Here is a 16,772-nt window from a genome sequence, read left to right on the forward strand (position 1 = left end):
ATTTTAACACAAGAGCTGCTGATCACTGTTGGCAGGGTGGTGCACAGAACAGCATGAGTGATTTCATGAGTGATTTAAAGTTAACATTTTATGAGATCCTACAAGCCATGGAAAACAAATGAGGTTTCTTCCATGGTGACGTATTCTTTTACACAAGCTGGGAAACTATGTCTAACATTTATCTCAGGGAGACCAACACTGAACGAAGTCAAGAGGGTTTTCAGACTTTCTTAATCAATGTTGAAAACATAGCAACAGTATCAGCCCTTACAGACAGGCCAACAGGCCCAGATATCTCTGCTCTGTAACAGATTTAGCAGATGGCCATTATAACACTTATATTCCTTCAGGGAGAATGCTAACTGTAATTTGACTATGTCATTTTAGCAGTAAAGAAAACAAGTTTCTCATCTGTTAAAACTAAACTCTAATTAGAGTAGAAATTCCATGAATTTAAGGTTTTTTTTTTTAATACAATGTCCTGGAACACAGTGGTTTGACTTTTTGAGAAGGTGAACTTATCTACATCACACATCAACCAAACACGTTCCCATATTATTTCCTGTTCTTATGACAATTTTCTCTAGTATCACAACGAACATGTAGAATATAATCAAACAACCAATAAAAGTAGAAAATCATAATAGAATACAGCCCATCTTGATAGAAGAATTTTAAGTTAGTTACAATTGGAAATGAAAGACTAATACATCAGCTGATTTGGCCATACGACTAACAACTTTAGAGACCTGAAAATCTCCTCCATGTACTCCACTGTTAAGGTTATTGCTTGTTTCTAAAGAGGGAATCCGAGTTAAATAATTTTTTCATGCTGTAGGATTCCATGACTAATCAACAAACCAAGATATGAATCTTGTTTTAGTCTTCTTTCCAACTAAAAAATTAATCATTACATTTTAGCCTTTTGTACTTAATAGCAAGAAATATATTAATTCTGGAATAATGTGGGCCACGGCTTTTCACGAGAAATCAGAACAGTTGTAGTGTGCCACTAAAACTGAGGAAAGGGAAAGAGGGAAAAAAGGGGGCTGAGAACCAACACCCCACAGGGCAGAGGGGCATACAGGGGCATGGAGCAGTGGTTCTTTCAGAACAGGGGAGGTATAACCATAAAGGGCGGCTTCAACACATACTTGATTAAAGTCTGGATCTTTTTCTCCATCTGGTTTAGCTTCCTCCTTGTCCTCCTCGGTTTCAGAACTACTCACATTCAGCTCTGGAGCTGAATCCTTCATGACCTGAATGGACCAGGACAACAGAGATAAGTAGGTCAGATCCTAGGAAGGCATGCTGCGGAGGGTGTGTGTGAGGGTCGGGGTGGGACTGCTGGCCATCTTTACCAAGAGCAGGGAAGCCTCTATCAGCTGTGGGATAACAAACAAGACAGTGGATCAGGAGTCAAGCGTTCTGTTTTCTATGCTCCCCCCTTCCCTTTTTATTGTGGTGAAGTATATATAACAAAATATTTGCCACTTCAACCATTTTTATGTGTACAATTCAGTGACATTAATTACATTCACCATGTTGTACAACATCAGCACTATCTGTTTCCAATTTTTTCCTCGCTCTTAACAGAAACTCAGTGCCCCTTTAAGCAGTAACTCTCCCCTGCCTCCATCCCTGGTAATGACTAATAAACTTTGGTCTCTGCATTTGCTTATTCTAGATGTTTCATATAAGTGAGATCATAGAATATCTGTCCTTTTGTGTTTGACTTCTTTCACTCAGCATGTTTTCAAGGTTTATCCATGTCATAGCATATATCAGAACTTCATTTCCCTTTCTGGCTGAGTAATATTCCATTGTATGCATATACCACATTTTGTTTCGCCATTCACTAATTGATAGACACTTGGGTTGTTTCCAGCTTTTGGCTATTGTGAACGATGCTGCAGTGAACACTGGTGTTCACTGCATTGAATGAACATGAAGATGGTGCAGAACCGGGCAATGTTTAGTTCCGTTATACATAAGGTCACCAATAGTTAAGAGCCAACTTGACAGCAACTAACAACAACAACGAACAATAGTGTACAAGCATGTCTGAGTCCCTGCTGTCAAGTCTTCTGGGTACTGTGAAAATGGTGTGGCAGACCTCCTCATCTAACTTCACAAGAGAAGAGGGAAATCAATACCAACATCAGCCTAACGCTCATCCCTATGAGGTGGAGGTCAGACATACCTCCTCTCTCTAACCTTTTTGCCAATTCTGACACCAGCTGTCACTCCCGCGGCACTCTCTGCTTGCTGCTGGGTTTGATAATTCACTGCAATGACCAAATCCCAGACCATATACACAGTTATTGGATTTATTAGGGAAGTAATAGGTTCCAATTCAGGATCAGGAAGCATGCATGCAAAGTCTGGAAGGCGCCTCCTCAAGAGGGAAGCATATCCCTCCCTTCTTCAGTGCAGGACAGCTCTTTCAACTTCTCTAAGCCCTGTAGGCCTCCTCTTGGCCCCCTGAGGACAGGCTCCATTTCTCAGCCCTTGGCCCCTGCTCTGGCCTGGTCTCTGCTGTACTCGGGCAAACATTATAAAGCTCTTTAGCTGCACTGATGACTTCCCTATTCACAGAGTGAGAGAGCTGAACACCTTCGGGCAGGAGGCTCCCTGGCATAGTGGGTTGGCAAGCCCACTGTAGCCACCTCACTCTGTGAATAGGGAAGTCCACCATGCCATCTCTGGCTGGTCTCCTGGTTACTGCCACTCATGCTGGTGCCGCTGGACTCTGCTGTGCTTGCTGTTGCTTCTCGCCATCTTGTGCTGTCTTTGGTGTTACAACTCTGTCTCCTGGGTGTGGGAGGTTCTAAATGCAAGGTCCCTGGGTCCAAAGGATGTGTTCCGCTCCTGGCTTTTCTTTTTGATAATCATGAGATCCCCTTCTCCGTTTCTGGGACTGGCTCCCGTTAAGCCTAGCAGGATGGCAAAACTGACCCATATCATTAAGGTTCCATACATCTTATTTGCACTGTCCCACCACAAGGGTGCCATGCACCTTATCTGCATTCTTAAGAAGCCCAATCCCCTTGGTGGGCCACAAGCACCTTATTTGCATAAACCCACTGAAATATTTTGTGGGAGCCACAAGTAACATGGCTAGAAGGGCCATATAAAGCAATTCACTGCACTGTAGGTATATACTTAGGAGGAGAATTGCTGAGTCACATGGCAATTCTATGTATAACCTTTTGAGGAACTGCCAAACTGTCTTCCACAGCGGCTGCACCATTTTATAGTTCCACCAGCAACAGACGAGGGCTCCAATTTCTCCACATCCTTGCCAATACTTGTTTTCCATTTTTCTGATAATAGCCATCCTAGTGGATTTCTAGGTAGTGGAGGTGAAGTGGTACCTCATTTCCCTAATGATTAAGAACATATTTTCATGCGCTTATTGGCCATTTATGTATCTTCTTTGATAAAATGTCTATTTGAGTCCTTTGCCCATTTTTTGTTTAAGCTGTTTCTCTGCGGTTGAGTCATAAGAGTTCTTTATATATTCTGAATGTTAAATCCTTATCAAACACATACTTCCCAAATATTCCCTTCCATTCTGTAGGTTTTTTCCACTTTGTTGGTAAAGGCCTTTGAGGCACAACAGTTTTTCATTCTGATGAAGTCCAATTTATCTATTTTGTCTTTTGTTGCTCGTGCTTTTGGTGTTATATCTAAGAATTCATTGAAAACTAGGTCCCAAAGTATTACCCCTGTTTTTTTCTAGGAGTTTTATGGTTTTACTACTTACATTTAGGTCCTTGATCCATTTTGAGTTAATTTTCATAGGTGGTGTGAGGTATGGGTCCAATTTCATTCTGCTGCATGTGGAAATCCAGTTGTTCCAACACCATTTATTAAAGAGACTATTTTTTCCCCATTGCATGGACTTAGCACCCTTGTTGAAAATCAATTGTCCACAGATGTATAAGTTTATTTCTGGGTTCTCAATTCCATTCCATTGGTCTATATATCTAACCATATACCAGTACCAGACAGTTTTGGTTACTGTAGCTTTAGAGTATGTTTTGAAATTGGGAAGTATGAACCCTACCATTTTATTGTTCTTTTTCAATATTGTTTTGGCTATTCAGGGGCCCCTGCAATTCCATATAAATTTGAGGACTAGCTTTTCCATTTCTGCAAAGGTTGTTGGAATTTTTGTAGGAACTGTGTTCAATCTATAGATCATGCTTTAGGCAGTATGGACAGCTTAACAATATAAGGTCTCCAATCCAAAAACATGAAATGTCTTTCCATTTATTTAAGTCTTCTTTCAGCAATGTTTTATAGTTTTCAGTGTACAGGTCTTTCACCTCCCTGGTAAAATTTATTTCTAGGTATTTTACTCTTTTAGATGCAGTTGTAAATGGAATTGTTTTCTTACTTCCTTTTTCAGATTGCTCATTGCACAGAAACTCACCTAATTTTTTTGTGTTGACCTTGAACCACGTCACTTTGCCAAAGTCATTTATTAGCTTTAGCAGCTTTCTTGCGAATTCCTTGGAATTTTTTATATATATAGAATCACGTCATCTGCAAAAAGGGATAGTCTTACTTTTTCCTTCCAGATTTGGGCAGCTTTTATTTATTTATATTTCTTGTCTAACTGCTCTGGCTGGACTTCCAGTAAAACATTTAACAACAGTGGTGAGAGTGGGCATCTTTGTCTTGTTCTTGATCTTAAGTGGAAAGTTCTCAGTCTTTTTCCACTGAATTCTATATCCCTTTAACATGTTAGTTTTTTATCCAATGACTTTTTCTTGTATTTAATATACTCACCATAAACTTAAGAGGTTTCTGAAGAATAATTATTATCAAGCTTTTAAAATGGTGTTATTTTGCAGAAATTCGAAGATGTTCTACACCTTTTTTAGTGCTGATTACCAAGCCTTTCATAGGTTTTCAAAGATGTTCAGATGGCAGAATACCACGAATACAATGCTCTTCAAGGACTGAGAAAATGAAGGATGGAGGAAGTATTCTTTTGAAAACCACTAAGAAATACTGCTATTGAACTCTAAATACATAATGAAGCTATAAATAATCAGATACTATTTTATACTAGATATATACACATGCAAACAGGTATAAAAGGTTTAAGCAAACTCCAGGAAGAAAATTGAGAATTTTATACTCATTAACTTAGTTTTCTCTGCAAATTAGGAAATGAAAGCATAAGTTCAACTTGTAAAGCAAAACCTTAGATTCCTGATGCATAATTTGAAAGTCACCCTTCTAAAATGATGTGTTTAGTAACTACCATCAAATAAAATGCATTTTATTTTATTTGTCTTTAATTTAAAAAATCCTGGCATTAAATTAGTAAGATATCCAGAGATCTGGGTCAGGATCTATCTAAGAGCCATCCCTGATATAATAAAAACGTTCCAAATCCAATCCACAGCAATTTCTAACGTCACTACTTCCAAACCATGTTCAAATCTATCTACATCACCTAACCTTGCAGATCAACTCCAAGGGTTTCTGAACCTGCCTTTCTTGCTCCTGTTATGCCCCTGCTAATTCTAAATACACTGGCCAGCATAAACCTTAAAGCATAAATCAGATCACTGCTTGAAACCTTTCAGGGGTTTACATCTATACTTAGAATAAAATCCCAAATCCTTGGTATGATTTCTACAGAATTCGGCCTTTCATCCCATATCACGACCCTTCCCCAAAATAAACTTCACTCCAGACCAGTGCTGTCCACTAGCCACGTATGTCTACATAAATTTAAATTAATTAAAATTTCAAAAGCAGTTCCTCAATCACTCCAGCCACAAATGGCTAGTGGCTTCCATAGTGCACAGCACAGATACAGAGCATTTCTATCATCACAGAAAGTTCTATTCAACAGCACTGCTCTAGGAACTGATTTTCACTCTGCTGCCTAAGCACTTTGGGGTTTCCTTGTGGACTTTGTTGCCTTCGCCTGGAACCCTCTTCCCTAGCTCTTCACAAAGTTGAATTCCTGAGAGTCAGTGTTCAGGTAAAACGACTCCTCCTCCGTGGCAAAATGAGTTCCTTTATGTGGCCTTTTGCGTTGGTTCTTTAGAAAAACAGCTTGAGAGATTTTTTTCCCCTAAGTCCTGAGGGTTACCTTTTTGCCCTAATTTTCTACCCCAGAGGGTCTGTTACTTTTGCCAGGCTGACTGACATTTCCTGGGTAAGTTTTAAACAACTTGGTTTGGCAGTTTTTGTCTGGTCCTGGGCTGCAGCCTATCCTGTGATTGGTATGCACCTTGCAGGGATTAGTCAATAGACTATGCAAATGAAGTGGCTGTAGCCTACCAATAGGGGAGAGGAAATTTCATCAGTTCATGGTCCTGTCTGTGGGACAGCCATGCCTTAAAAATGACCAGGAGTTTGTGTATATAAGCAGCAAACCCCACAGGCTTTTTTGAGTCAGAAAGAAACAGGCAGAGAAGCAGAAGGAAGAAAGAAGAGAGAAGAAGCAGAGAGAGAAAGGAGGCAAAGAACGTCTTAAAAGAGCTGTAACACAGGTCAAGGGATGTAACTCTGAACAAAACGAAAAGCCCCAGAGGGGTCCAGCAGCAGAGCCAGTGGCGAAGAGGAGCCTGTCCTCAGATGGCTGAGAGGAGGCCTGTGTGATCAAGACATAAGAGCTGTCCTGCACTGAAGGGAAACTTTGCCTACATGCTTCCTGATGCTGAGTTGTAGCCTGTTGTTCCTGATCCCGAGCTGTGCTGTGCTCCTTAATAAACTACTTAACTGTAAAGTATGGTCTGTCAGTTCCATGTGGCCACTGCAACCAATTATCGAACCTAGCAAAGAAGTAGAGAGAGCCACAGGGAGACAGCTAGTGTCAGAACTGGCAAAAAGGCTGGAGAGTGGAGGTACGTCTGACCTACAACCTCACAGGAATCAGCCTTGGGTTGATGGTAATTCTCATTATCTGCCCTGAAGTTAGGCTCTGATGACACTGCTACTCGTTCCTCCGCCCCCACCATTTCACATCCTCCAAGAAGCCTTTCCTCTACGCCCTATCTAACATCGCAGCCTCCACCTCCATCAGTCTCTTTTCTCCTGCTTAATTTCCTTAAAAAAATGTGTTCCTTTGTGAAATCATCTTATGAATTTGTTAGTTTAGTCTTGGTCTTCTCTTTATCATGTGCACATGTCGAGAGTAGGTACCCTGTGTGACTTCACTGTATCCCCAGCATCAAGACCACCTCTGGCACACAGCTAACATTCAATAAATATATGCATATCAAATAGCTAACCAGATCCACATATAATCACATAACCATCCATTTTCAATTCTTGTCCAGTTTCAATTCTGATGATGCCAAATATCTCTGAGGAAACAAAAACACAGTCCTCAGGAGTTCTCAGTAAAAATTTACCAGCAAGTCAAAAAACAATCTCAATCATTACTACTCAAGGCCACAAGAGGGATCAGTACCTTTTTATTATCCACAACTTTATGTACATAGATGGTGGCTTGAGTGTATTCCCGCAGGTCCCTCTGTTGCTGACACAATAAGCCTTCTCTGCATTCTGGACAGAGTTCTAAAAAAAAATGCAAAATAAAAGCGGCTAAGGAGTTACTGTCAAAGAACCAAAAATCAAAAACCACATATCAAAGTTACAAGTGAGTATTCATTTAAACATCAGCAATATTTTCTGATTGCTGTCTTCCGTTGTATGCAAATAAGGAAACCCATTTACTGTCAACAAATAAACATATAAATAATGAGATGAATACCTGGTAGTTCCTGCCTGGGGACTATTAGTTTAGACTACCCCATGATCTTTAATTTTAAGATGAGAATACGATATTCATATAACCCTTCCTTTTGCCTAAAATGTCAACTTTTAACTACAGAAATCATGGGCAGTATGAAAACTTACGAGGCTCAGAAGTATACTGTGTTTCTGAAGGGTTTACATCTCCCACTTCGCTTCTTGTGATTTTAATTACATGATCCACAACAAAGAGCTTTTGTATCATTTGCCACTCACTGGGCCATATGAGAGCTATACTGTGCAAAAAAACACAACATGCCTTAAGACACATGGCAATTAAGAGAACAGACTTCATTAGTCTCCTTAACAAAAATTATCAACATCGATATTTAATACAAAGAAATTAGAGGAAAAAGACACATCATGATCAGCAAAGAGGAGCAGTATTTTCACACAATGGAATGCTACAGCTGCAGTGAAGCTAAACAGACTGGAGTTACAGGAATCAACCTGTTAAATCTCAAAAACAGAAGTGAGTAAATTAAGTTAGTTGCAGAAGAGTAATACGGTGTGATGCTATCTATGTAAAAATTTAAAATATGCAAAACATTACTATGTGCGTGTTATTTAAAAAATAAAAAACACTTTCTGGGGCTAATAATCCTCAACCTCATGACAGCGGTTCCATCAAGAGAAAAAGGGAAGGGGAAAGAGAAAGGAGGAATGGAAAGGAGGGAAAGTACTGAGGGGCCTTCAAATACATTTGAATTGTTTAATTTTTTAAGCTGGATGGTGGCACACATTTGTTTATTATATGTATCTTCTTGGATGCCTGTCATTTACAACAACAAAAAACAAAAGGAAAAAGGTAGGGGGGACCTAGAAGAAAACATGTATTAATGCTAAGTTCCCTTAAAGAACGTTAAAGTACAGATATATGAATAATAAACTCCCTAACTCTAGCTTAATCTCAAAGGAATTTTTATTTATTTGCTTCAATTTTCTTTTTATGGTTTACTGGCAATGTCAGAGGCATTCCATCTTCTTTTACACAGTTATTTAAAAGTTATTTTAAAAGATAAAATAGGAACATCAGGAGCGAATTTTACAGATGAGCTCTTCTGGAAGTGGAACCAATTTTTTATTTTAAGGCCCTAGAATTCCAGGTGACCAGATCAGTGGCTTTGCTCTGAGCCACTTCCTCTTCATTTTCTGAAGCCTGGCAGCTGCAGAGAAATAGAACCATAGCTGAGACACTGTGGGTTATGTGATTCTGGTAAAGAGTTCCACTTAGAGACACTGTACTAGTTACTGAAAGAGAAGGCAGAGCTGCATTAGCAGGAGCGGCAAGAAGCAGCATAAAGAGCAAGGTAGCCCTGGGTGGCCTCTTGCCTTTTATGGAGAAGCAGTCTCTTTTTTTAAAAGACAACTGCTCACTCTAATATAACACATAAAAGGAAAAAATAAAACCCACAATTCAGCAAAGGACTAGATTCTTAAAATAGACTGTTACGGTCAGATGAGAAATTTCCTAAACACACTTTATGAATCACTAGAAATAGAAAAATCACATGAAGAGAGGAAACTCACAGTTTAGAATCTTCTTTGGTCATGGAAGCAAATGTAAACATGAGCCCCCCGTGAGGACAGAGAAGAGCGCTGTTTCCAATCGATGACACAGGACTGCATCTTGTAGGCTTTCTATACAAATGAGACAAGGAAGAGAGTTATACCTCATCATTGTACGAACAGAGTATTTTTAAAGATAATTATTTTAAAACTAGAGATATATTTAAAAGGATATTATTAGTAATTGATTTTAGAATTATTTAACTTAACAGTAAAGACGGTTTTCAGTGTCTACTAGTAAAAGTAATTATGAAGGGTACCAATAACAGAATCCATCATTTTTTATCAAGATGACAGCCAACATCAACAAAAAAGAAAACAGAAAATGTTTAGTTTCTACCTAACAAATTTCCGCCATTCTTCTACAAAGAACTGTGACACAATGTAGAGGACATCCGTATCCTAGAACATGAAAATCACATGAAGATATCCATTAATTCACCACATTCTTGACATAAATTCCTTATGGCAAATGCTTGTCACATACTGTGGTTTTCCTTTTTCAAGTTTTATAAACAAAAGGGAAATTTAGCTATATACCAAGAAATGGCAACGTAGAGTAAATCCTCCTAATCAGATAACTAAACAATTGAGAGTTAAAGGAGCCCTGGGTGGTTCTGATATAGCTCGCCAGGACTTTGGCAAGGGTCTTCAAAAGGTAAGATGGATTCTTTCCTTTGTGAGAATCATTATACCTCTGGCCAGTTACTGAGACAAGGTCTGTTTTTGTCCTGGAACAAATTCGGGAGAGAAGTCTTTTGCTCGTTAGCAATCATCTTATGTAAGGCTTCATTTTCTTCTCCTTCTCGTTCTAAAATCTGAAAGAGAATGAGGCAGATCCAGCATCTCCTGCTGACAGCACATGACTCGCCTCCTCCCCACACCCCCGTTAAAAGTACAATGTTAATACTCCTGGGAAGTCAATCCAGGGGGTGGTGTGCTCTTTCCACAGATGTCAGTAGTTCAGTACCTTGCACTGTGAACAGCATTCTTTGTAACTTGGAAACTCAGGAGCCTTTGGAAAGTACTGCTGCAGTTTGCTCCAAGCCTCTTTAGAAACAAGCCTTCTTTCATTTTCTGATATGCATAACTCCCCTGAGTTGGGAAGAAAAAAAAACATAGATATACGTATGTATATACACATATTATATACTCATTTGGGGGGGTCAACATATAGCCCCAAAGTCTACCTCCCATTTCTTAAACTTAAGTAAAATTAATAGGTACCCTTTTCTTTCTTTACGAAAGTGTTATGGGGTCGCCAGGAGTCAGAATGAAATCGATGGCAATTACTAACTATATTTCTATAATACCCTCCCTTACTTTCAAAAATCTCAAAATTTTTAATTTCATCTGATTCTTAAGGAGCTAGCCATTCACCCCAATTTTGTGTCCTTAATCTGGGTCTTTGGTTGAAAAATCAGGAGGTGACAACAAATGTGTGAGGCTGTTGCTATTGGTGTGTGCCACTGAGTCAATTCCAATTCATAGCGACCCTATATGACAAAAGGAGAACTGCCTCGTAGGTTTTCCTAGGCTGTGAACTTCTGGGGACCAGATCTCCACATCTGTTCTCCCACGGAGCCACAGGTGGGTTCGAATCGCTGACCTTGCAGCTGAGCATTTAACCATTGCGTCGCCAGGGTTCCTTTTTGTGAGGCTAGAACCACGCATTTTCTGTCTTTTTTCGTCCCAGTGAAGGCAGCAGTAAGAAGGGGCTTCCAGGGATGCTGGGACCTATGTCTCAAGCAGGAGTTATTAGTCTAACAAGACTTCACCTACTCCCACACTACTCAAGTGCCCCAATTTCCTGCAAACTTTTTTCCCATGTGAGTGTGCTGCTTTACAAAAATTATTCTGAGTTGGAATTGTATTTTTAAGGTGGTATCCAACCCTCACAGGTCCATTCTCTAATTAAAGTTAAGTAACACAGCAATCTACTGTTCAATCTAAAAACCAGCTCTAGACAAGTTCCAGTTTGTTTGCTATTACTACTGCCATCACCCCAACCCTCTTGGATCTTCCAAAATTGCAGAAGGGAACGAGAATAATACTAATCACCACTATCTTCTCTTTTCAGAAGATTACAGAAACATACAGATCAAGGCAATCCACAATCTCAGCAGCCCCTCCTCAGTTTACAAATCTATACCGAGCTCTACAGGACCTTTCTCCCCACTCTACTCCTACCTTCATTTGTGGTTATATTTTCTACTGCTTCAGTAATTCCCAAATGATAGATTAGTAAACTGCACTTATCTAATTAATTATAAGGGTCATTACCTTGAAAACTAACCTTAAGTTTCTGAAGCCACACATTTATTTTTGCCTCCATGTGCAAGATATCTGCAGATTTAATACAAGTAATAAAGCCAGGGGCTTTCTAATATAGTATCATTCTTTGCTTTATGTGTTTTACATAGTAAGTTACCCAAACCTACTGCTGTCGAGTTGATTCCAACTCACAGCAACTCTACAGGACAGAGTAGAACTCCCCCATAGGGTATTCCAAAGCTATAATCATTACAGAAGCAGACTGTCATATCTTTCTCCTGTGGAGCGAATGGGGAGATCACACCGCCAACCTTTCGGTTAGCAGCTAAACATTTTAACCATTGTGCCAACAGGGCTCCTTAACTGAGACTCAGACAGATTAAATAATATGCCCAGGATAACCACAGCTGGTGAATAACAAAGTTGGGATGTGAACTCAGGTCCATTTCATCCAAAATACATCATTTCTAATACCTCAAAATGCACCTTCTTATCTTTCAATCCTCACCTCTTATTGAGCTTTGAATAACACTAAGAAAGACTTGCTTTAGTAAACTTATCACTAGAGAAAATAGGTCACAATGTAAAAACTTTCTTTTTGAGTAGAACGTTAACTTAAATTTCCTGAGGCTATGAAAACTTACTCTAATATGCCTATTCCAAGACACAGTTAGGGAATTAATTTTTAAAAAAGGTTAAGTGGATTATCAAGCCCTAATTTAGTATATCCTTATGGTGAAATACAATGCAACCATAAAAAAGATTAAGGTAGATCTCCATGACCTGATTTAAAAAGAACTGGAAGGCACTTAATAATTTTAAAGAGGTTTCCTTTTTTTTTTAAAAAAAAAAAAAAAGTATTCTCCCTATGTTTGGTATGACCCCATCTTACTCAGAAAAGGACCAGAGAATAAAGGAAACAATAACACAGTAATATTATTTAATATATAAGTTTGTAGAAGATTCCATAGAGACTATCGATGTATCAATTCTTGTTTTGATTATGTGTGGTACTTTTACTTTGTTGTTGTTAGGTGTCATCAAGTTGGTCCCAACTCACAGTGACACTATAGGACAGAGCAGAGCTGCCCCACAGGGTTTCCAAGGAGCGGCTGGTAGATTCAAACTGTCAACTGTTTGATTAGCAGCCATAGCTCTTAACCACTGCGCCACCAGAGCTCCTGTCATTAAAGGAAAATGCAAATATTTTCCATAATTGAGAGTGGCAGGAAATTGGTTAAGACTGCACCCTGTCAAAGCAGAAAACTTGCGAAACCTGGAAAAACAAAGCAGTCCCATCCAATTCCAGCTCTCATAGGTTTCACTTTATCATGAAAATGGCAAAGAACCAGGCAAAGTTCTGTTCTGTTATGCATAAGGTCGCCATGAGTCAAAGCCAACTTGATGACACCTAATAACAACTTCTACCAACACCATCAACACATCTCTAGAAGCAGATTTTAATATAAACTTAATGAGCAAAATGGGTTTCTGAGGTCAGATATCCTGACCCTGGAAAACCTGACACTGCTGACACAAACGATGTACATAAAAACAACAAATGTAGAGAACTATCCTTTTTAAAACACCAGATAACAAAGTACAACATCAAAATGCCACTGAGTTGTACCAACAGCCAACATTTTCAACGTAGAGAGACTGAAAGCACTCCCCTGAAGAATGGGAATCAGGCAAGGATGCCCTTTATCACATCACCACTCCTATTCAACATTGTACTGGAAGTCCTAGCTAGAGTAACAAGACAAGAAAGGGAAGTAAAGGACATCCAAAGTGGTAAGGAAGAAGTAAAACTCCCTATTCACAGATATAATCCTAAACACAGAAAATCCCAGAGAACCCACAAGCTACTGGAACTAACAGAAGGATTCAGCAACCTGGCAGGATACAAGATCAACATACAAAAATCAGTTGGATTTCTCTACACTAACAAAGAGAACTTCAAAGAGAAAATCAGGAAAACAATACCATTTACAATAGCCCCCCAAAAGATAAAATACTTATGAATAAACCTGACTAGGAATGTAAAAAACTTATACAAATAAAACTACCAAACATTACTGCAAGAAACCAAAAGAGATCGTCATAAATGGAAAAACACACCATGATCATAGACTTAACATTGTGAAAATGTCAACACTACCCAAAGCAAACTATAGATATAATGCAATTCCAATCCAGATTCCATCAACATTCTTTAATGAGATGGAAAAACTAATCACCCACTTTATATGGAAAGAGAACCCAAATAAGTAAAAACATTATTGAAAAAGAAGAACAAAGTTGCAGGATTCACACTACCCAATCTGAGAACCTCCTACACAGCTGTAATAGTCAAAACAGCCTAATACCGGTATGCACAATAGACATATAGAACAATGGAACACAACTGAGAGCTCAGAAACCATCTATCCACCTATGGATACCCGATCTTTGACAGGGGGTAGAAGTCCATTAAATGTGGAAGAAATAGTCTCTTCAACAAATGATGCTGGCAAAACTGAATATGTATTTGCAGAAAAATGAAATAGGATCCATACCTCACCCCATACACAAAAACTAACTAAAATGGATCAAAGACCTAAACATAAAACCTAAAACTTTAAAGTTTGTCAAAGAAAACAGAGAGACAATGCTAGGGGCCCTAATTTATGGCATAAATAGAATATGAAGCCCAACTAAAACTGCACAAACTCCAGAAGATAACTGGGATCTACTAAAAATTAAACACTTTTATGCTCACCAAAAAACTTTTCCAAGAGAGTAAAAACAGAACCTACAGATGGGGAAAAAAATCTTTGACAATGATTTAACTGATGACAGTTTAATCTCTTAAAATACACAGAAAACTTCAGTAACTCAACAATAAAAGGACAAACAACCCAATCAAAAAATGGGTGATGGACATGAACAGACATTTCACCAAAGAGGACATTCAAGTGGCCAGCCAATACAAGAAAAGATGCTCGTGATCATCAGCCATTAGGAAGATGAGGTATAAATCAAAACCACAATGAGATACCATCTCTCCCCTTTAAGAATGAAACTGACTAAAAATTCAGAAAACAGTAAATGCTGGCGAGGTTGTAAGGAGGCTGGAACTCTCATACACTGCTGGTGGCAATGTAAAATGGACAACTGCTATGGAAAACAATATGGCACTTTCTTAAAAAGCTAGAAATAGAAATATTGTTTGATCCAGCAATCCCACTCACAGGAATATATCCTAGAGGAATAAGAGCCGTCACATGAATAGACATGTGCACGCCCATGTTCACTGCAGCATTATTCACAACAGCAAAAAGATGGAAAAAACCTAAAATGCCTATCAACATATGGATAAATTATACTGCATACAACGAAATACTATGCAACGATAAAGAACAACAATGAATCCGTGAAACATCTCACAACATGGATGAATCTGTAGGGCATTAAGCTGAGTGAAATAAGTCAATCACAAAAGGACAAATACTATATGAGACCACTATAACAAAAACTCAAGAAAAGGTTTACACACAAAAAGAAACGATTTTTGAAGGTTATGAGAAGGGAGAGGAAATCACTAACTAGATAGTAGAGAAGTGTTAACTTTAGTAAAGAGAAAGACAAAACACTATACAGGGGAAGTCAGCGCAACTTGACCAAGGTAAAGGAAAACGGGAACACGGGGGTGGGGGGCAAGGCAACCACAATAAATATTAGAGCATATTCAACCCTACAAAAACAGTAAAAACAAATAATAACTTACAAGCAGATACACAGTCACATACATACGCTGAATAGGGGAAAGAGGGCATATAGGAGTATGCCCACCTACATACTAGGGTGTGGACATTTGAACATACATGTTCGTATGTATATTCACATATATAATAGCACACAAAGGGGGCACAGTCAAAGAAACTTCCTAGACACATTCCAAATACCTTGAAGGACCCAGTTATTGGGGCTGAGGGCACTGGACCATGGTCTTGGGGGACATCTAGGTCAACTGGCATAAAATAGTTCATAAAGAAAATGTTTTATTTCCTACCATGGTGAGTACTTTCTGGGGTCTTAAAGGCTTGCGAACAGCCATCTAAGGTACATCTACTGGTCCCATTCTATCCAGAGCAAAGGAGAATGAAGAAAACCAAAGACACAAGGAAGATATTAGTTCAAAGGACTAATGGACCACATGAACCACACCCTAAACCAGCCTGAGACCAGAAGAACAAGATATTGTCTGGCTACCACCACCAACCACTGACAGAGATCACACTCGAGGGTCCTGGACAGAGCAGGAGAAAAACGTAGCACAAAATTAAAATTTACAAAAAAAGACCAGACTTACTGGTCTGACAGACACTAGAGGAACCCCTGAGACTATGACCCTTGGACACCATTCTAACTCAGAACTGAAGCTACTCCTGAAGTTCACCTTTCAGCCAAAGATTAGACAAGCCTATAAAACTGCCCTGGTGGAGCAGTGGTCAAAATGATGGACTGCTACCCAAAACGTCAGCAGTATGAAAGCACCAGCAGCTCCATGGGAGAAAGATGTGGCAGTTGGCTTCCACAGAGATTTACAGCCTTGAAAACCCTATGGGGTTGCTATTAATCAGAATTGACTTGACGGTAGTAGGTTTGTAAAACAAACAGTAACACATGTGAGGAACGTACTTCTTAGATCAATCAAGTATATGAGACCAAATGGGTAACATCTGCCCAAAAGCAAAGACGAGGAGGCAGGAAGGGACAAGAAAACTGGACAAATGGAAACGAGGAACCTGGGTAGAAAGCGGAGGAGTTCTGACATGTTGCAGGGATTACAACTAATGTCATGAAACAAATGGTGCATAAATTTTTGAATGAGAAACTAATTTTCTCTATAAACTTTCACCTAAAGCACACACACAAAAAGCCACTGAGTTGCAGATCAAACTAAAAGTCAAAAAAACATAGTGATTGTGTATAGTTTTTTGAGGCTGAGGAGAGCAGAATGAACCCTGAAATTATATCAACTCTGTCACGACTTCTGGTCAAAACTGTCTTCACTGAAATGACAAGAGAAGACAAGAGGTGAGAATGCAGAGCAAAAGGCAATGAGCTAATAAGGGGTAAGATGACAATCT

At 39.1% G+C, this 16,772-nt stretch overlaps 1 protein-coding gene across 3 annotated transcripts in view; it reads right to left on the minus strand.

Annotated features, from left to right (window-relative positions):
- The window catches only part of USP48 (ubiquitin specific peptidase 48), a 111,165-nt gene that overhangs the window by 16,724 nt on the left and 77,669 nt on the right, over positions 1-16,772 (minus strand). For all 3 annotated transcript variants that reach the window (XM_049878190.1, XM_049878189.1, XM_049878191.1), the window contains exons 16-22: positions 10,334-10,458; positions 10,059-10,181; positions 9,704-9,765; positions 9,325-9,435; positions 7,900-8,030; positions 7,451-7,557; positions 1,155-1,259 (exon numbers count right to left, since the gene is read on the minus strand). In XM_049878190.1, the coding sequence (XP_049734147.1) occupies positions 1,155-1,259; positions 7,451-7,557; positions 7,900-8,030; positions 9,325-9,435; positions 9,704-9,765; positions 10,059-10,181; positions 10,334-10,458 (764 nt within the window). The remainder of the gene's footprint in view (positions 1-1,154; positions 1,260-7,450; positions 7,558-7,899; positions 8,031-9,324; positions 9,436-9,703; positions 9,766-10,058; positions 10,182-10,333; positions 10,459-16,772) is intronic.

This window comes from Elephas maximus, chromosome 3, assembly GCF_024166365.1.
Source record: "Elephas maximus indicus isolate mEleMax1 chromosome 3, mEleMax1 primary haplotype, whole genome shotgun sequence".
Classification (NCBI taxonomy): Eukaryota; Metazoa; Chordata; class Mammalia; order Proboscidea; family Elephantidae; genus Elephas; species Elephas maximus.